This window comes from Pagrus pagrus, assembly GCF_965226575.1.
Source record: "Pagrus pagrus genome assembly, chromosome: 16".
Taxonomy (NCBI): domain Eukaryota; kingdom Metazoa; phylum Chordata; class Actinopteri; order Spariformes; family Sparidae; genus Pagrus; species Pagrus pagrus.
Window position 1 is genome coordinate 10,814,979 of NC_140200.1, and position 20,912 is coordinate 10,835,890.

At 42.4% G+C, this 20,912-nt stretch overlaps 1 protein-coding gene across 3 annotated transcripts in view; it reads right to left on the bottom strand.

The window, feature by feature from the left end:
• Nucleotides 1-20,912, bottom strand: part of wasf1 (WASP family member 1) — a 66,222-nt gene that overhangs the window by 3,504 nt on the left and 41,806 nt on the right. For 2 of the 3 annotated variants that reach the window (XM_084377405.1, XM_084377404.1), the window contains exons 4-8: nucleotides 20,185-20,338; nucleotides 15,540-15,657; nucleotides 4,037-4,093; nucleotides 3,008-3,171; nucleotides 917-1,096 (exon numbers count right to left, since the gene is read on the bottom strand). In XM_084377405.1, coding sequence (XP_084233531.1) covers nucleotides 917-1,096; nucleotides 3,008-3,171; nucleotides 4,037-4,093; nucleotides 15,540-15,657; nucleotides 20,185-20,338 — 673 coding nt within the window. The remainder of the gene's footprint in view (nucleotides 1-916; nucleotides 1,097-3,007; nucleotides 3,172-4,036; nucleotides 4,094-15,539; nucleotides 15,658-20,184; nucleotides 20,339-20,912) is intronic. The other variant, XM_084377406.1, reaches the window with a different exon arrangement.

The window sequence follows — 20,912 nt, forward strand, 5'->3', positions numbered from 1 at the left end:
CCAACATCTGCTTAATGTGCTGTATTATATATGAGGAGGGGGGGTAAAGTGAGAAAATTGGATATGGAACGGCACGAACCTCCAGAACCAAAGGTCAGAAAAAGACTGAACGGTAGAGGTAAACTAGATTGTTTACATTTTCTGAAGAAAATACGTGTGAGAGAATTTAAGCAGGATCGAGCTGGAACTGAGATGGAACGGCTGACAAAAATGGTCCATCTGACTAAAATGGGCTGTCAGACTGTGCCAGCTCTCACACTGCTAAAAACAGGCAACGATGGGGATGGACAGAGTTTGTGAGTCAAGAGACATAGCTGCAAGGACTTCTGCAAAAATCAATGAGATATCTCTCTGGTGCTGCAGGCACAGCCTTAATCATTCCCTCTGATCTCTCCATCCCTTCAAACAGTGACATATGCGGCAAAAGTGCGCAGCAGAAAAACAACCTGTAATGCGCTCAGTGGCCTTAACATTTTATTGATCCTGCCCTTCTCCGAGCTTTTTTTCCCCCCCTCTGCTTTGAAAATCTCCATCTATTCATCCATCCAGCGCTGCATCCATCCCTCCTTTTCTGGGTTATTTTTGCCTGACTGAAAAATCCTCCTTCTCCGAAACCAGAATAAGCACTCCGTTCACTACGGACAATTGATCCGTAGGAGAGGGAAAAAAAAAAAGTTAAGCAAAATAAACAAAACAAACCAAAGGAGATGGGGATTGGATGTGTGCTGCCTCTGAATCAGACACAAGGTGAAACTGCATTTACAAATAATTCTTCACACTTGAATTTGCTTTGACCATCGGAGCTTCAGTAACTCTCTGGCAAATCAAACGTGGGTGAGCTTCTGTACGTAAAACTTTCACTACATTTTTTCAAAGGGGGCGTAAACCTGAGGTTATGTGTCGTCTAATGTCCCACCTGATCACTGAGGGTGGCTTGATCTCTCCCAGTGGGTGCATGAGAGGTGGAGGCGGAGGAGGGTCGTGGGGCCGTGAATACATTCTGTCCCCGGTACGGTTCAGCAGCTCGTTCATCTGGCTGTAGGGCAGCGCCGCCAGCGAGAAGGGCCCGTCCATATTGTCCATGTACAAGGGAGCCCTGAGCAGAGAGATACGTTTTCATTTTCTCACTTTGCTTGCTTTTCCCTTTGATTCTTGATTTTTGTCATTATTTCGTGTCACTTGTCAAATTACATATAGAACAGAACAGGCTTCCAGCTGTTGACCTCTTTAGTAACAATAATTGTTCAGCACTTCCTCCAAGGAGTTACTTTTTCCCTCACGACCTTCCTAGATTTTTAGAGTTTGTAGAGTTTAGAAGCTTGAAGAGGAAGAAAATCCAGCATCTACAGTTAAAAAGATGAAGATGATTTCCTCCAGGTTGAGAACTAAAACATTAATACTGATAATGTATCAGCAGGGGCATGGATGTAAATGTTCCCCTGCCATTATACAGAGGTGGTTGAGTGAGGTGAATGTGGTGAACACAGGGCACAACAAACTAATCACCTAAAATAAAAAATAAAAAATGGGTAAAAATGGGGCAACAAACATCTTGTCAGGAAGCAGCTCAGTCAGAGTAGACTTCAAACGGTCCAAAAATAAGAAGATATAAGGAAAGATGAGGTTCAACAAGCTTAAGACATGTTCAAGCACATAAAAATGAAATGTCAGTGCTGCTGAGCTGCTCTTATGTTCCTGACCAGCCGGTGGAGCATGAATTCAAAAATGTCTACATGTGCTGCCACCATCGCATCAATTTACTTAAAGTCTTTTCTCATCGACGACTGGAGAAAAGATTTTCTGTCAAGATATTCACTCAACTGACAAATCCAAGAAAACCAACAATTTGCATAAAATCTTATTAATCATATTGACTGGCGGGGAAAAGACTGAATATAGCGGAGTGGCATTTGGAGCTTCGAGGCACAATACATGCAATCACGACTGTGAGGACGCTTAATCATCGCTGTTGTCGCTAAATTGCAAGAGCTCAATATCTGTGGAGTGGGCACAATTTATTTTTTTTACATGAGTGATTACATCCCGCTGACAAAGCAGCGTTCATCTGTATTACAAGTTTTACATTTCAATGTTTACCAGTCTCAGAGACAGACTCCCAGTCCAGACATTTCTGTTTGGTGTTTGCATTAAATATAATACTATTGTTTTCATTAAAATGAGAATATACCGTAAGATTAACAATTTGAGCGGAAAGTTGAATCTTTGAAGAAAATCCACAGATTTCAGAATATCTTTGTATTTCATATGTCTCCTCTTTGCTTCAGTGACAGCGTGCACTTGAGCCTGGCATGGTCTCCACAGGAGTCTAGCTATGATCTATGACCTGTCAGAGAGTTTCAAAGTGGCCTCAGACTTTCGGACCCTCCTGTATGAGAGTTAAGGCCCTGACACAGTCGTTGTTGAGGACTTCGGCGAGCGTCTGTGGCTCTAGTTGTTGGGGTGTGTCCAAAACCATTGGCACTAGACGTCCCTTGTTGGCTGCATTTTGGCCGATTCAGCATGTTGAATCAGTGGCAGCTCATCGGTGAGAGTAATCGCCCCGATCGGCTGTTTAGGTAAGTGGAGAAAGGAGGAACGGAAAAAAAAAAAGGGAAAGCCCCTCGAGCCTGTCGCTGTAGTATCCATGATTTCACCCATTTAGCACGGTTTCTCCTTATTTTCATCCTCCACATCTTCACCAGTGCCATTTGCAACTGTTAATCAGACATACTCTCTATGATAAGCGGCTATATTAGCGAGAAAAATGCTGCTTAATCATAACAACAGTTTGCACAGAGGTATTTCCTCTCATGCAGGCACAGAGCCGAAGAGCTTGCTGTTCTAAGTTGCCCCAAACTTTTGATTGGAAGTGCATGTTCATGTAAGTCCCATCATTTGTCACCTGCTGGTAACTCCTACCAGGCTAAGTGGCACTCTGAAAGAGATAGATTGCATAAAAGTGGACCTTAATGTTATGCAGATCATTTTAACAGCCACCTTCACACACCTGTTTTCGTGGTAACCTGCAGATCCGTTGGCCTCTCTGTGTTTGTCGTCTGGAATGTCTTGGGCGAGCTCTGCTCCCAGCGCCAGTTTCTGCCACTCCTTCTTACGGTCGTGAGGCACCCGCGGTACCTTCTCCGGCTCCGGCGGACGGTCTATTGCCTTCAGCTTCGGTAAAGGGAGGAGGGGGTGAAGCGGGGCAGAACGATGGTGTGGGGAGGAGATGGTTTGAGGGAGATGGTGAGAATTAAATGGAGGACGATGGTTTGTGGATGGATTAAAAGAAAACAATGGAAGGAGGTGGAAGGAGAATGCAGGAGATGCAAGGAAGGAGAAAGAGAGAAAAGGTAACAGATTAGCTGCTGTTAGAGAAACAGGTTTTGTCATTTAGAAGACAAACTGCCTGCTACGCACTATAATAACAGGCTGGTCAGATTTGCAAGTAAAAAAAGTAAAAGGAACGAGGAAAATAATTACTTTTAATGACTGTTCACAAAATTAGATCCAAATTTTAAACATGGATCTAAGTTCCTCTCTGCCTTTTACACTCTTTATTTAACTGTACAAGTGACACATAAATATATCCATTTACTGTAGCAAAGAATCCCTCGTTAACACTTCACCTTCGTAGCAGCTGTCAAAATGTCTTTGCGTGATTTCTATCAATCTTAAAGTAGGTGATAAGGACTTTTCAAATAGACAGTGTACAGAATTAACTCGCAAAGGAGACAAATTACACAGATGCTTAATAAGAAAACAGTGTCGTACAAGCTGGGGAACAGGGAGTGCTCACTGACTGACTTGGACCGAATCAAATTAAAATACAAGAATGTACTTTTAGTGAAACATGGACGCCAGAAAGTTGTAATAAAGTGGCAATTTGAAAGACAAACAGCACTCCCTGCCTCCCAGACTTCCACATGACTGACGTTTTTTTACACACACACACAGCTGTAAAGAAACTGAGCAGCGAGCTGCTGTAGCAGAAATCACACACAGTGTTTTTTTAAATATTCGCTGTATTTTCACATACCTGCCCTGGAAGGTCTAAGTACCTATAGACCTGATCATACATGCGGGGGTCCTGCAACTATAAGAACAAAAACAAAAACCACAAGAGAAGCACCGGGGGTGAAGGGAGGGGTTTTCAAAAAAATCACCAAGGCACAGGAGTGAACACTGCTGCACACGATCGACAGGGACAAAAACAAGAGCGGGTGGTGAGAGAAGGTGGGACAAAAGGGAAAGAGGGGAAAAGTGCTGTTAAACAGAAAATGACAACGCACGCAGCTCAGGGGACGTCACAATGCAGGTAGGATGCAGCGGCACACACAGTCCAGTGCAAACACACACACACTCACACAAACACTCTGGGAAATAACAGAGCTGCGCTTCAGCGCAAACAGAAAGAAGACTGAGGTGGAAAGAGGGAGATCTCACTGGAATGAGAGGACAAACTACAAAAGGTGTGTTTTCTACATGTGGAAAAAAAACTTCGAAAACAACACACAACAGCTCACACACTGAAGAATGGCGTGCAAAACAAACACACACACATGCTCGCGTCAACTCAAAATAACACACAACAGGTTAAAGCACAAAAACACTTAAATGAAGGAGGGAGCATTTCACAGTTCAACTAAAAGCTCATTTGCATCAAAAGCACTTTCTCAATCAGTGTAGTTATCCCGAGCCACTTTATGCACTCATATTAGAAAGTAATTTGAAATCCTGACATAAACAATTCGATTAAAAAGACACATTTTCTACTTTAATCAGGTATTATTCTGTATTTTTCCTCATTATCAACACAGCCCATGAAAAGCCTAAAACCAGCAATGTGATTGTGATACTGTTGGACTTCCTTACCCTGTCTGTGGCACTCTGGTTTCGTGCTTAATATATATCTTAAAACAAGTTACAAATGCATAGTTCCTTTTTTAAAAGTCTTCTAAAACAGCTGGACACTAGCTTTGACCTAACATTAAACAAACGGGGGGAAGTAGTGTCTCTGTTAGCCCCTCACAAACATTAAAACAACACAGTGGGCTATGTTGCTGGAGCTTTATGTAATACTTTTAGATTTAAAACATTACAAAATCAACTCAACAGGTGGCCAATTCTTATATACAGTGCCTTTACGGTACCGGTGAGGCAGTACCGGAAGTCCAGTTGGCTCTACACATCATGTGTTTAAAGGCTTATCAAGTCAAAACACTGCACAACTGTTTGTAATACTTACAGAGAGGATTTTACAACTCTGGAAAGTTGTGAGGGCGGCGAGTAATTTATCTTTTAACAGAACGATTGCAAGGTAAGGAAATAGTTCCTTCGTGCAGGGCTTAAGTTGGCCTCCACGGTGAGTATTTGCAGCAGCAGGATGGTGTATGTGAGATTAATTTGAAATAAGCTACAGTGCCCACGCCTGTTGTAATGAAGGAACATGACACCCAGTGCACACTGTCTCAATTGTTTATTTAATAGTTCGATTTAAGTCTATCGCATAGAGGAATAAGATATGGCTACAAAGACAATTCATTGTTGGTTTTGGTCTTTTCATGGGATTTGTTGACATATTGCCAGACTTATCTTGTAAGTGTAGCTCATTATAAAATCAGGTATTTCAGTTTCAGTAATTGAATACATTCTACAAACTTCCTTTACACAGACACAACATTTCCCCCCTGGTTGGCTTTCTAGCTTTTGAGGAAACAATCATTGTAATCCCTTTTCTAGTAGCAGACACACAATACAGTTAGTTGGTGAATGTACACATCTGTGTGTATAGTGTGGTGTATCATTTCCCCAAGAAATGTTCCCAGGCAAGGTAAAGAAAAGGCTTCTGAAACATAATTCCCAGCCTGCGACGCTGGGACTCAAAGCCATCAAAGCCAAAACTAATCAATTTTTTTTGTCACTTAGATCCTCTAGGGTGGCCCACCCTGATTTTTCAGTAACTGTGTACAGTATATGTGTGAGCGTGTGTGTGTGTGTGCTAGTCTTCAAATGAAACATGCTGGCTGACAGGCGGCTGATTCAACACAGCGTAGGTTGTGGACAGCATCTCCTCTGATTTGGCTAAATGATGTTGATTTTGTCTGTCCACTGCTGCGGCCGAGCCGCTGAGAGCGAGCATGAGAATAAATCCTAATGGTAATGCACATTGATTAGGTTCTGATTCATCATGGCCCATTACCCCTGATGAGGCATTGGCTGAGTGGTTGCCTCTGAGCTCAAACACACACACACACACACACACACACACACAAACACGCACGCACGCACGCACGCAGATTTAACCAACGACCAACCTCCTCCTGCTCTGCAGCTGCACATTAATATATCTGAACTGACAAACTGTATATCATTTATGAGACAGCAATGCATCCTGACAACGATGTCTGCTGAGGCTGAAGGAGCTGCATCAGAAGGTCAAACATTTTAACTTATCATGCTCTGCCATTTTCCAAAGTGAGCCCAGCCTCTAAAATTCAGCTGCAATTTCTGGAAGATTAGTCCGCCTAGCCTCTGACTTCCTGAAAGGTTTTGCAGTCACCGTGTCTTGGCAGTATTTTAAAGAGGCATTAAGGGGCACATTTGCAAAATATAAGTGATCATACTGCAATAACACTCAGAGGATTGTAGACTATCATTATGGGAATTTGGCTGTATTGATATTATAATGAAGAATGGCAGGAGGGACAAGTGGTTGGGCAGATAAAAGGGCAAGAAAAACGCAGGGAAAGAGTCGAACACATAACGTCATCATCCAGCAGAGAGCATCACAGAGTGAAGGTGTTGATGCAGCAACGTGAGTGAGAAAACAGATCACAATAAAACAGGGAAGATACGCTGAGAGAAAATGAGGACAGTGCATCTACGTGTTTGTGTGTTTGTGTTAGTGTGCATGCACGTGTTTGTCACAGCCGTTATAAATGTAGCTAATTTAAGAAGTCCGCGGTGCCTCTGCGAGCTCGTCATCCTTCATCTGAATGGACCGGTGCTGGCAGAGAAAGTGTCGCCGCGCAAGCGCTGCGAGTGTGTACAAGTGTGTGTAACGCTGCAGTTTTAGATTTATGATATGTACAGAGCTCATTCTCATGTGTCCGTACGTGCACATATTCACACTCACTTCTATGTTGTTATTTTTAAGTGTGTGTATCCGCACGTCCTTGTATGTTTATGTGAGTATTCGATGTGACAGACTCAGCAGAACTGTAGCTATGTTACTGTGTAAATAGCCCCCACAGGGAGGCCCTGCGGAGGCACAGGACCACCAGACCACCCTGCTGCTGACAATAACACAAACCGCTCACACGTACACACACACTGCGGCCGCTGATCTATTGGATTTGAGTTGTACAGCCTCGTACAGTAATGATCTGCAGCTACTGGTTTCACTGAGGAATGTAATAAAATAATCAGTGTACAATTAAAAACATATTCAGAAAATGTTGGTTGTGCAGTCACTTGGATTGCAATATTATGATATTCTCCCTTATCATGAAGCCTCGTGGCAATATCAAATACGCAGGCAAGCTGAAAATGCTCTAATCAAGAAGAGTACAGTCGCAGAGAAGCAAATGCGCATCTCTAGCTATTATGGTTCATTATCTGTAACAGGGAGAAAGAGATTCTGCTCAAGCGTGTTTCAGAAAGTGTTAGTTTGAACACTAACACCAGCAAGGCAAACACTTCATCAAAAGAGGGCTCTCACTCCAAAAGACGTGTGCAGTTAGACTCACAATCAGCGAGCGAACGACCGCTCTGAGTTGTCTTGCAGTTAGTCAAGTGTCTCCTCCATGGCTGTGTCCCAAATTCCTTACTTACATAGCATCCTTTCCTTCCTACTTCATAGAAACTAAAGTGTGGCGTGGCCAGAACACACTGCGAACAACAGTTTAGCGCATGTAACATTCGCTGTGCTTATTTGGGATTTTAATAATTATCTACAATTTAATTCAAGGCTTGGTTGAGACTAGACATACCTAAAAAATGAGTGAGTTAACTAATAAATTATAAATAAATAAGAATTTGCAGTATTTTCTAGCCATAAACAGCGATGCAAATCAAAGCAGCTTAGCTTTAAACTTTAATGGCTGTTGATACACTGACTTGCAGGTTCACTGTGTGTTGGCTACAACTGTTTAGCAAGTATGCAATAAAGATACAGCTAATGAGAGCTTCAAGAGGAATATTTCTTAACAGTGCTACCTTGTTTGCCTTCAGTTGGAATAGCATAATGCTGTGTTCATGGCATATGGAAGTAAGGCTGGGCCATATGGCCTTAAATAATATTCAGATATTTTTAGGTCATATTGAGATACACAATATAAATCTTGATATTTAAAAATCTCTCCAGTAGCACGTCATAAATGCTGTACATATTTTTTTACCAAATACCTCAAAATTGACATTGCGGCAATACTGTAGGGATGATTTCTGACCAGTAATCATCAGTAATGTGGATATAATGACTAAGTGGGTAAAGGCAAGTATTAGAAGAGTAGTAGTAAAACAATCCGGTAAGTTTAAAAAAAATTGCATCACTTTACTGTAACGCATCATTTTAAAACCAGGAAAAGACAATATCTAATATCATATTAACGATGTAATATCGACATATTGCCCAGCCCTACAGTACAGGGAACTTACCATAGTTGGAGATTTGTAAATATCCCTCACATCCGGGTCATAATTAGGAAACTATCTGATTTGACGCTTCGTAATACAGAAGTGCCCGAAAGTCGAGTAAATGGGGTCGCCTCCAGTCAGCCAAAGTCAGTCGTTCAAGGCGATTCAACCCACAATTTATGGAGGTAGTGTTATACTTTGACTAAGTCTGTATAATAAAACGATCTTTGAATTGTTCTGTGACGCCAACACTCACAAGTCAAGGGAGTGTTTCCCATCTCTGGTATCCATCCATGTGGTGTGAACACAGCATGAGGCCAGTTATTACATTTAAAACTCAGTATCCCTTTCTGAAATTGAGCAAAAATGTATTTAAGAACTACTCAGATATCTACTCAGAGTTCTAAGGCTAAACACATTTACAGGGGGTTCAAACTTAGTTCAACACTTTTCCCTTTTTGGAGGATTCCTGATAAAACATACTCAACATACTCCTAGTCTCCTCTCCCTGAAGTAGAACTGGGATGCAGTCACGACAGGTACATACTCGAGGGTTGTTAGTAACAGGGTGAGGCTGGGGAGCTCATTTGTCTCACTTGTGAGCAAACCAGAGGGTGAGTGGACAGATCGAGTGGGGAGAGGGGAGGGTAGGGCTGCAGGCTTCCTCGTGGGGAGCAGATGCTCAATCGGTGGAGGAAGGGGGGAGAAGGGAGAAAGTCTTACCTCTGGGGGAGTGAGGAAGGGAGGAGGGGTTTCAGAGAGGACTCTTATAAGGCCATTGGGACACGCAAGATAAGGCATATCCAGCTGCACAGAGTTAGACAGAGTTAGAGCAGGATTCAGAAAAGAGGTTGTGAAGCAGAGGCTGAGAGGAACAAAGACAGAGGATGAGAGAAAGCAGTATTTCTACACCATGACTCAATTCTACCTCTACCTGTTCCTGTCTACCGGTGAAACAATAAAAAATATGAAATGCAAATTCAATTGGCGCTACGTGGCTTAAAATAGCTAACCGTATTACATTACTTTGAGGGTGAAAGTGGTTTTAATTGACGTGAAAATGGTATCCAAGCTGCAACTGGTAACTGTGTTGGCACACTTGATCTAAATCAGTCTAAAGTCAGAAAATAGCTGTCCTGGCACTTTCACTAGCCGCACTTGCACCTGCAAGAACTGAAACACCTAGAGAAGTAAAAAGAAGTATTTCACCACTGGAAAGATCCCCCTCGCAAAAAAAAAAAAAAAAATGGGCTGTCTATGCAGTAGGAAGACACAAACTGCAAGTTGGTGCAGGCCCTGTTGTTTGCACATATGCAACAGTGAGCTATAACATCAAAACAAACCATATATATAGAAATATAGGAGAAAATATTAATAAAGTTCTTAAAGTGAATACATGTGACTGCTTAGATGCAAACTGCTGCTTTAATGAGGTGTCTGCGTGTCATCTAAATCACGTTCCCTATCCTCCTGGGTAAAAAGGTGTTGCTGATTGTGAAAAAGAAAATGTTGCTGTTGAGATCACAGTCATTAGACAGCTTCTCTCTGCTCAGAAACAATCATTAGAGCTGCCTGGTACCTGCTGTAACTCTGTTGTGGACTAGGCATCCTGAAATAATTAACGTGCAACATACAACTCTGTTGCAGGTAAATAATGATGCTTGTGAACATGATCTGCACTGTGCTTTACTAATGATTGCTGAGGTCACGGTTGCCAAAGCATCATGATTAAAGGTGAACATGTAGGACAGGAAATCCATTTCTCTATTCTTCTCTCTACATTCAGCTCCGGTACTCTCGACGTCCACCAAAGTCTTGATGGAAGTCATTCATGTTTTTGTGCTGGGATTCACAGGATCCTTTTGTTAATATCTTCTCCTATATCCCCGGAGGTAAAACTGTGCCTAGCCACACACAAAAAGCCCAGTGTGTTGACAGAGGAGCGGCCTTGGATGTGTGCAACTTCTGTGGCCCGTAGCAGGACACTGTCCAGGGTGTCGGTCTCGGTCCATCTCTGAGTCTCACTGCTCCGAGCCTGCTGTCTCAGTCGCTTGAATGGACCTAAGTGGTTGCTATGGCAATCGCAGCAAGGAGGAGGGGGGAAGGATTGAATGATTTTTTTTCTGAAAAGGGGGGGGGACGACTTAACGTGAGAAATTTGTCAGAAAGCCGTAATGACGGAGACATAATGCAGTTGGCCTACTGCTGCTGTACAAGGATGTAGACAGGCAAACATTTTCTTGGCATTTTATGATATTTAAAGCAGGTTTTGGCTCTTGTAAGTAAAGAAAAGATCCTTTAAGTTGGCAATAAACTGCCATCACTGATGCTCTTGCTGGCACGTTGTTACACAAACTCACAGCCTACCATATTCTGCTTAAGCCGAGACATTTCCTGAAACTGAAGCACTTTTCTGTCGATGAAATGTTGTGCCTATGAGCCTGGAACAATGTGTAGGATCCTCTCATTTGCCCGGGCGGTGACCTTTCTAATGCGGTCTTGAAACTTTCATACAAGCCTGCAAAGGGACATCTTGCGTGACTCAAATGAGTAGAGCCTATTCATTTTATCTGAGCTGTCATCGTCATCAAATATTGATGAAAACAGCTGCACACAGTAAAGTGTGTTGAAGTTCTTATGTTTAATCTTCACATAAAGCACAAGGAGAGTTTGGCTAACAGCTTTTTCTTAATTTTAACGAGAATGTTATGCGTGTGTCCCATGAGCACTGCAAGTAAAAATAAGACAAAAAAACTTTTATTTGTGGGTGGACCTTAATTATCTCTTTGTAAACAGAAAATCTGTTTTTATTGACCCAAAGTAACACCTTGGTCTGCTCTTTTACAGCTCCCTAATGATGCTTTAAATCAGATTTTGGCACTGTTAATTTTTAAACTCTGACATTTTGCATTTTAATCAGGCAGGACTTCCAGCAACAGTGTGGGAAAAAGTGGAAGCAGTGGGCTTTAAACAAATCCAGAAAATATTTCCCTGCTTCTGGACAAGTAGAATAGGCAGAATTAACTGTCAATATATTCTATTACGATGATAAGGCATTTCCAGCTTCCTGTGCCCATGAGTGCTGTAATGAGAAAGGAGTGGGAGAGGCAGAGCCAAAGGGGCTTCTCCACAGGGGATCCAGACGCTAGAGACAACACTCGATGTGGTGTGGACTCCGATCTCGAAGAGAGGCAGCAATGCTCTCCATCTCCCCTCCTGCCAACTTCCTCTTTTGCTTTTTCTCTCCCGAGGCCCTGGGCCTTTCCTCTTTCTCACTCTCTGTGTCTCTCTGACTGGCTCAGTCTCCTTCTAATCCACTGAGGGTGAGGCTAACACAGGAACTAATGAGATTAGGACACTGTAGGCTCCTCTTTCCCTTCTCTCTGCCCTGTGCTGCTTTTCATTTATCACTGGCTGCTAATCTCTGTGTATGTGTGTAACATAGTGTAAAGCCATATTTACACACACTCATCTAACGATTAGTGACTCAGTGAGAAAACGGCTGGAGATTAAAAAAAAAGATGGTGGAGGGGATAAAGTGCAGAAATTTACATTTTAATTCCCACTCTCTGTCCCTCTTTTTGTCAGGTACAAGTTTCAAGATGTCAGTTTTGATAGCTGAGAATTCAATTAGCCTCACTTCAGTCAACACTTGCTTTTAAACATTCAAATAGTGTTTCAGCTTTTACTTTTAATTAGCTCTTTGAACAGTCACATACCAAATTCACATTCCGACTCTGCCGTGAATGAATCATCCAAGCTTTTAAAATGATGTTTTAAACTGTAAGGAAATGTTTTTTGCATTATTCTGAATTTTAATGTGTCATAACACAGATGTATTTCCTGTGATGTATGATACAATCCATACAATCCATACAGTCCATAAAATGGACACCTAACATGAGGAAAAGGTAAAGTTGCTGGGGAACTGGGCCCACTTTAGATGAATAAATCTCTCACACTATTTAAAAAGATGTCATTCCATCTGCTCTTTTTTCACCCTCGGCTAGAAGATTTGATTTGTTGTCTTCTCTCTGTGCTGTAAGAAGAAACTCCTGACCTGAACCCATGAACTGTGTCTCTCTCTACACCAGCTGAAGTCAATTGCTTTTGCTACTCACTGGAAGGCATCCAAACCCGTTTTTCCTGGCTCAGTGTATTCAAGGAGTGTATTTAGAGAAAGTTTTAAAGAGTCAGTAACACGAGGCTACAGTTCCCTGAGGACCAGATCGGCTCTTTATTTATGAAACATGTCAGGAACTCTTAATCTTGCGCTTGGATGATTATTGATCTTTACATTCGAAATCCTGGCCGCCATGCAGTGCTTTTTCAGGATCAACCTTTTTGTATTCCTTCTTTCCTTCCTTTTAATTCTGTATTTGTCAAATGTGACCTCGGGCAAGGAGAAGGGAGGTTGGAAAAGGCTTTTCAGCTTTACTGCCGTTCAGTTTGTCCGACATACAGTGCTAAAATCCCATGTTTGAATTCTTTAACATTGCGTTTATCTACATTTTGGTTAGTTTCTCAGGGAACAATGCATGGATCAGTCAAGGTCAGTCATATTTAGGTGGCTGGTGTCTATAAATGAGTGCATTTTCATGTGGATCCTACATCTGGCAAGCTTAAATTATGGTTAAGCAGTCACAGGTGGCTTAAAATTAAGAGTGATACAGGGCTATAGAGTTTGAATTAATAAATATAAAATGTAATATTAACCTTATTTCCCAATGCCCAGCTGTCATTGATATAAAGTTGTAGCAAAAAGCGAAAGAGTAAGAGTGAAGACTGAATAACTTCGGGGAGGAGAGAATGTGAGGGAGAGAGCTGGGACATTTTCTGTCACGGAACAAAATGTGTTGGCAGCCAATCTCAGATAGCGTCACGCTGACTGACAGGTGGCACGGCCCGTCAGGTCCTCGACACTGCGGCTGCATGGTCGATCGTGGTCGATTTGGATCTGTTATGTCTGTGCATATCTGTGCCTGTGTGTGTCTGGTTAATAGGAAAACCGTCAAAACATTTAGGAGTTTAAACGGGAAGAATGATCAGGGGTGGGAGGCGGGCCTCCTCAAACAGTTTCAGGGGAGGCTCGTTGAATGGAAGCGAAAGAATATCGCATTAGTTGAAAATGAGATCATAGAGAATACCTGAATTGTGTGTGACTTACTGAAAGAGATAGTAGTTATCTGGAACGTTACTGTTTTTTTTCCCAGAGTCAGAAACTAATAAATGCCTTAGGAGAAGACATTTTTTAAATATTTTATTATTATTAGGCTATTTTGGTTCAATTGCTGAGTGTCTATGTGATCAAATATTATAATGATGTTCCCAGGCCTCCAGGAATCGAACGTACCTAAGCAAGTACACTAAGAGGGAGGGCGAGAGGGTGCCTGTTTCCACTTTTGTCTCACAGTCTCAGACTTTAAAAAACCCAGCTATAGATGAATCCTCCGGTGAAATAATAAGGTCGAGTACGAAGGGTATACATAGTGCAATGCAACAAACACACACGCTTCATGAACACCCCGACTGAGAGATGATGTGGGCAGAGCCATCCAATAAATAAGTGATGAAGTGTAAATCTGTCAATGATTTACACACTAAATTTCACCCATTTGATATGCGAGTGCATTTTATATTCCTCTCCCTTTAAATGCTGAAATCTGCACTCCCTCCATACACACACATACACACTCTCCAAACTGTATTCACCCTGATCCTCATTCAGACCATTTATCCACCATGATGGTTACACAAACCAACAAAAATGTGTGCGTAATTCCTCTAATCCATCCTGCTCTCCCCTGTGAATGTCCTCTAGGCCTTTCCATGGGGTCTGTCTGTCTAACTACCAGCGTGGCGAGGAGGGAAATGAACGTGACTTTACAAGCTGAGCGCACCCGGGGCTTTAATTAGAATGAAATCACTGGAATGGGCTTTGGCTACAAGCGCACACATCAACCTAACCCTCTGAAGCAAATAAGTTCTGTCTGCGACTGCAAAAAAAAAATCAATGTATGTTTATGATAAAGGTGATGAGAACTAAACCGAACAGCGAATAAACATCCTTAATTTTACTCCGACTCTCTCAATCTTCCTCCAGACTTATTCTAGGCTGAACTTGCACTCTGTCCCCTCTCCGCTGTTTCCCACCGTCATTAAAAACTTCATAAACCAACAAATTACATCTTCTTCATTCACATGAACCCTCAACGGAAAATCTCTCTCCTTACTCTTCATTGACGTGACTGTAATGAGCTGTGATTGACTGTGAGGGGGCGAGATGTGTAGCACGCCCTGCTTCCCACGCGGAGAAATGCAAGTTGGTGCTGATTAGAGCTCTTGATGCTGCGGGTGGGAAACCCCTCTATTTGGAGTAGGGGGGTCATAGCTTTGCATCTGATGTGGGAGAGGGGCTTTCTACGGATGAACAAGAGCTTTTTTATTCAGTGTGTGTGTCTGTGCTGAGCTCTCTCATGAGGTTACGTGCGTGTGTGCCTGTCTGTGCAGAGGCAGTGAGGTGACGCACAGTGCGGAGGCAAATGAACAGCAGATGCTCCCATTAATTAGACGTAATGATCACATAAGTAATAACTAACAGGGCTGACTGGAGGAAGGGGTTGATTAATCTCGGAGTGGTGGCTAATTAATGCATTAGGCTACATGGTATGACGCCAAGCCTGTGAATCTATCAGTGAACAGCCTGTCAGAGTATTCAAGCAGGACGCATCAGTCTGAATCTGTGGATAAGACAGGAAGCCTCTAGTTCACTCTCACTTCACGTCCTTCCTACGCAGCCCCACTGCTCTTCGCGAGCGCCTCGACCTATTGCAGCAATAAAAAGAGAGCAAGCTGTACTGCTCGGTGCCAGGACCCTGTGCTGATGATTGTTTCAGACATACCTTCTGTTTCCGCCTCTCCTTCCTCTTGTCCTCTGTGTCCTGCAGCATCTTCTCTCTCCACAGGTCGAAGAAGTAGGATGGATTGGTGTAGAACTTCAGGCCCTCCTTCCCGTCGTCCCTGCAGAGAGAGAAAATAAACCTTGTTACATTTTGGTTGGCATGCCAGAAGAGTTGTTTTCTTCCCGTTTTGTGGAAAATGTGGCCAAATGTCTCAACTCAACCAGAGCTGCAACTATTTTGATCATCATTTCAGTCATTTTTTTGAGCTCTAATTCCAAACATTTGGTGCTTCACAAATGTTTGCTTCACAAAGAGGGTTAGGGTTAGAGAGAGCTTTTACTGTAAATAAATGATCTGCTGTTTATTTTCTCATACAATCAATTAATTGTTTGGACAACAGCTGGTGGAAGAAGGCCATCACGATTTCCCAGGCTTGACGATGATGTCCTTAAATGTCTTGTAAACCAGAAAATATTCACTTTACAATAACGTAACCAATAAAAGCAGAACATTATTTTAACTGAGAAGTTGGTGATGGACTAATCAATTAACCAACTGATTGTTTCAGCTCTACATTAAGACTAAGCAGACGAGGAGCGTGGGGCACAACATGATACTGCTACAAATAGGCCCTTTTCCTTTTTTTCTGTCTTTTCTGTCAGGCAACCTTGAGCAGCTGCGAGTGAGGGAAATGTTGCATAATAATCATTTTTCTTTTCCCCTCTCCTGCCCTTTTCTGTCTTAGTCTGCTTTCCTTCAACAAATCATATCTATTTATCATGTGAATAATAGCTCATGTGTTATCATTCATTTGTCCTCAACCCTGCTCCTCTCTCTGTCTTCTTCACTGGCATTGCAGAAGCTTTTGTGGTTGATGGTCACTGGGGGGAGAACAGTGCCATGATGACAGGGAGGGAAATGAAAAAAGACTTCTGACAGGCACAGGTGGTTATCACATCAAAAAGGTCCCTCTTGACGAGAAAATTATCATTCACAAACTCCCACACATGCTGTCCGGAAATGTCATTTCATATCAATATGGGGATATGACTTGTAAATTGCCCTGCTGATGTCCTTCTCTTCTTTGTCTTTCCTTCCATGTCTGCATCTGTGTTTTACCAAACAGCAACATTCATCCCTGAAAACTCTACACCTGGGACCACCGCAGACCTCGTTTCCATCCAAATTTAAGTCCCAGGAACTAGTTTTCTAGGAACTATAAGGTTCTTTCAGCCTGTTGTTGTCTGTCTTTGCAGCGCGGTCTAGAGATGTGTGTGATTAGCCAAATCAGTCTGTTGACCGTTGGCATTTTATTTCTCTCTCTGTTTCTCAATTTCCATGTTAATGTGTCAAAGCACAATGAACCAAAATGGTTTGCAGCTGCAGATTATTAAATGGCTGAAATAAAATGCTCAGCTGCCGGCTACACCCCCAAAATTCCTGTACTTTTTGTACAACGACCCAGCTGGGATTGTTTGGGGGGTAAAATAATTTCCCCCGGAACTTAATTTAAACCCTGGCTTTTGCGGTGGAAATGCAGCAAAAGCTCTGAGTTCCTCGAAAGGTTCTTGGTCCCTTGTGAAATTTACAGTAAATCATCGGTCAAAATAGTTATGGCGTTACAAGATATCTGGTTTCTTGATTTAAAAAACTTAAGCACAAGCCTGTGTGCGTGAAAACTTTGAGTTAAGAAGAAAAATCACAGAGATTAAAACTGTCATGTACCGCCAATGGCAGGCTGAGTTTTAAGATAACAGTGCTGAGAACTGAAAACACAATCTGCATCTGAAATCAATCATCTTTTAGATTCTAGGTACACTTTGGATGAATTCAACGACAACTGTGCCATGTTTTGTTCTTAACAGCGACAATGAGTGTTTTGAATTTGACTTGTACTTCTGAATGGATTGTTTTCAATCACAACTGCAACTGAAGCTCAGGTGGTATTGTGGGATTCTCAAGTCATTCAGCCATGCTCACTTGATGGACAAAATGGATTGGTTGCCTGTCAATATAACTTCCAGGGGAAACATCAGATGATACATTAGAGAGTGAGTGAGGAAGGAAGGAAGTCAGCGTACATGACTACACGTAATAGAATAAAACTTTAACACAACACCTCATCGGTGAACATTTCTGCCTCAATAACATTAGCTAGATTTTTATTGGCAAGGCTAGTTATTTATTAACTGATACAATCACATGCTATTTGAGGATGTCATTAAACTATGTCTGCTCGTGACAGAAATGACATACTGTGCATTTACTTACAAACTAGCAGAGATTCACTCAAACATGTAGCGCAAAACAACTTAGTAAATCCTTCACTTCTGACCGTCAGTCAGAAATATTTATGAACATGGCAGAAGTGCACATGAAAGGGCATTTCAGATGTCCTTTGACACTAAAATTAATATAAAGAAATATTTGGTGTATCCTGTCCGCTAAGTGGTTCTGACGTCATCTTATGTGTAGCTGCGGACACATTTTAGGAGACAATTATTTGATGATGACACCGAGAGAGCAAGAACACAGAACATGAAAAGGAAAAAGCTTCAAAAGGCAAGAGTGGAAAGTTTAATGATATGCAACACAACAAAGGGAAGAAAATAGAATTGAACAATGGGATAAGGCAAGGGTGGAGAGAGAGCTGCTGTTGTGTGTGTGCACTGCGGGTAGTATTTGACTGTTTGTGTAAATCATTATGCATGGTATTCACTCTGTGTTTATTTGAGATGGGTATTGGTGTGCGTGTGTGTGTGTGTGTGTGTGTGTGTGTGTGTGTGTGTGTGTGTGTGTGTGTGTGTGTGTGTGTGTGTGTGTGTGTGTGTGTGTGTATACGAGAGATAGAAGAAGGGAGAAAGAACGAAGCAGCTTTGCTCAGGGTGGATCTGAGAAATAACAGCCTGGGGAGGTGTCCCGGGGAGACTCCTGGTGTGATGTGTGGAGAGGAGAGGAGAAAAAGTGGGAAGAGGAGAGGAGAGGAGAGGAGAGGAGAAGAAAATGAGAAGATGCGAAGAGAGGAATGCAAAAGAAAGGAGAGGAGAAGAGAGCCAAATGAAGCAAGGAGAGGAGGAGAAGGGAGAAGTCAATGAGGAGATGAGGGCAAAGGTAAGAAGGAGAGAAGAAAATGAGGAGGAAAGGGAGTAACAGGAAGAAAGAGAGAGGAGAGCGAAGGAAGAAAGGGAGTACAGGATATAATGGGAAAGATAAGAAGAAATTCAGAAAATGAGAGGAGAAGAAAATGAGGGAGGAGAGGAGGGTAAAGGGGAGGAAAGGAGAGAAAAGGAAAGGAAAGGAAAGGAAAAGGAGGATGAGATAAGGAGGAGATAAGACCAGAAGAGAAGAGAGGAGGGCAGAGGAAATGAGGAGAAAATAAAATGAGGAGAGGAAAAAGGAAGAGGAGGGGATATGGGAAGAAAATGAGGATTGGACAAGAAAATGGAGAGGGAAGGGGAACAAAATGAGAAGAGGAGAGGAGAGGAGAGGAGAGGAGAGGAGAGGAGAGGAGATCCCTACTTCTTAATGGCAGCACTAATATTAAAACAGATGAACTACTCCTTCTCTAAGGGAGCAACTGTTCTCTATAAAAGATACTAATCCAGTGGGCAATGTGCTTCACCTGGCATGAAACAACACATTCAGAGTGTGATTTAGAAAGGACGTCAGCGAGGCAGACACCCACACCTGCCTTTCACTTGGTCTTAAATACCACAGCCTACACCTGTACCCGTCTCCCGCCGGCGCATGCGTCTACAAACAAAAAAAATAAAAAGATCGTGTTTAAGCTGTAACCTTCTCCAACTGGCTCGGTCAAGGTGACGGTTTTACACAGAGATGGGTCATGTGAAATGCTGCAGGAGAAAATAAGAGTTGGGGGAGGGGTGAGAAAAGAAGCGAGAATGCAGCAGGGTGAGAGGGCCGAGAAATAAAAGGGAGGGGAGTGCTGGCCAGCAGAGCTTTTTATGGATTATTCATCTTCAGATGACTCCCTCCATCGCTCTGCTTGGCCTGCTTGGGATGCTGCGTGTGGAAAGAGTCACAAACCCGCTGATCATATTGTACCGACCAACCAACCAATTACACGAGCAAGTGTTTCAATCGAGGCTAAATCAAATTTTGAGGTTACAGCAAACTCAGGTTGTGTTTTCAATTTTTTTTTAGGAGAGTGGAAACCAGGGCTACAATTACTGATTATTTTCACTATTAGTCATTGAACTGTGAAAAAAAGATCCTGTCACAGTTTCCCAGAGCTCAAAGTGAAGTCTTTTATGTGAAGCTGCTTCTGCTGCTGTCTTGACCAGGATTCCCTGGAAGAAGAGATCTTGTATCTCAATCGGACCTTCCTGGTTAATTAAAGGATGAATAGAATAAAATAAATTGCTTTATTTTTCTAACCAAAAGTCTGAAACCCCCCAAACTCTTTATTTACTATCATAATTGTCAAAGATAAGCAATATCCTTACAATTAAGAGGCTGGAAACAGCAGATGTTTGCCATTTTTGCTTGAAAATGACTGAAATGATTAATCGATTATAAAAGTAATTGGCTAAACAAACTAATCTATTAAGCCATTGTTGCAGCTCTAGTGGAAACTGACAAATATATGTAAAGGTAAGGTAAGTGAAAAAGGCTGGATTCACACCTGTAGGGCGTGAGGATGTTGAGGGGCGGCGGCTGCTCGCATGTCTGGAAGGTCTCCTGCAGCGGGATGGGCAGCGACGTGCGGTCAAACAGCTGCTGGTCCTGAATAGTGGAACTCCTGAATGCCTTCCTCATGGTGATGTCCTGAAGAGACACTGAGGAAGGGATGGAGGCACGGAGAAGAAAGCAAAGAGAGAGATGCAGTTATTAAATCAGGCTCTTTGAGAATTGTGTGATACATTTATGTTGACCAACTTCGTGACTGACAAAGATTGTTAGAGAGGAAATCAGTTTAAGATTCATTCTTGTTGCTCTTTGGCTTCTTCCCCCAACAGACTCTGTCTCTCTGATGATAATTAACATTTGGCTCATCATTATCATCATCAGAAACGACGTTGACATCATCATTCAAACAGGCCCAATCAACATTTCAGAATACTAAACCAATAATAAACCACTAATCATCCTCCCTCGGGCTAACGCTACAATGTTGTCCTAATTGGCTAATTTCAATTCCCCCCCAAAGCGAACCCGCACATGAAGACGAAGCTAAGCTGGGCTAGGCTAGGCTAAAGCCGTCTCTCAGGCAAAGGCTGTGGCAATAATTGCCCTTCTTTCATACAGGACCAGCTGACATTTTCGAAGGCCAAAAAGAATAACAGAGGAAATCGATGCTGCACAGCTGAAGCTTTCAGAAAAACAGGTTGACTAAATAGCTGAGGGGGAAGA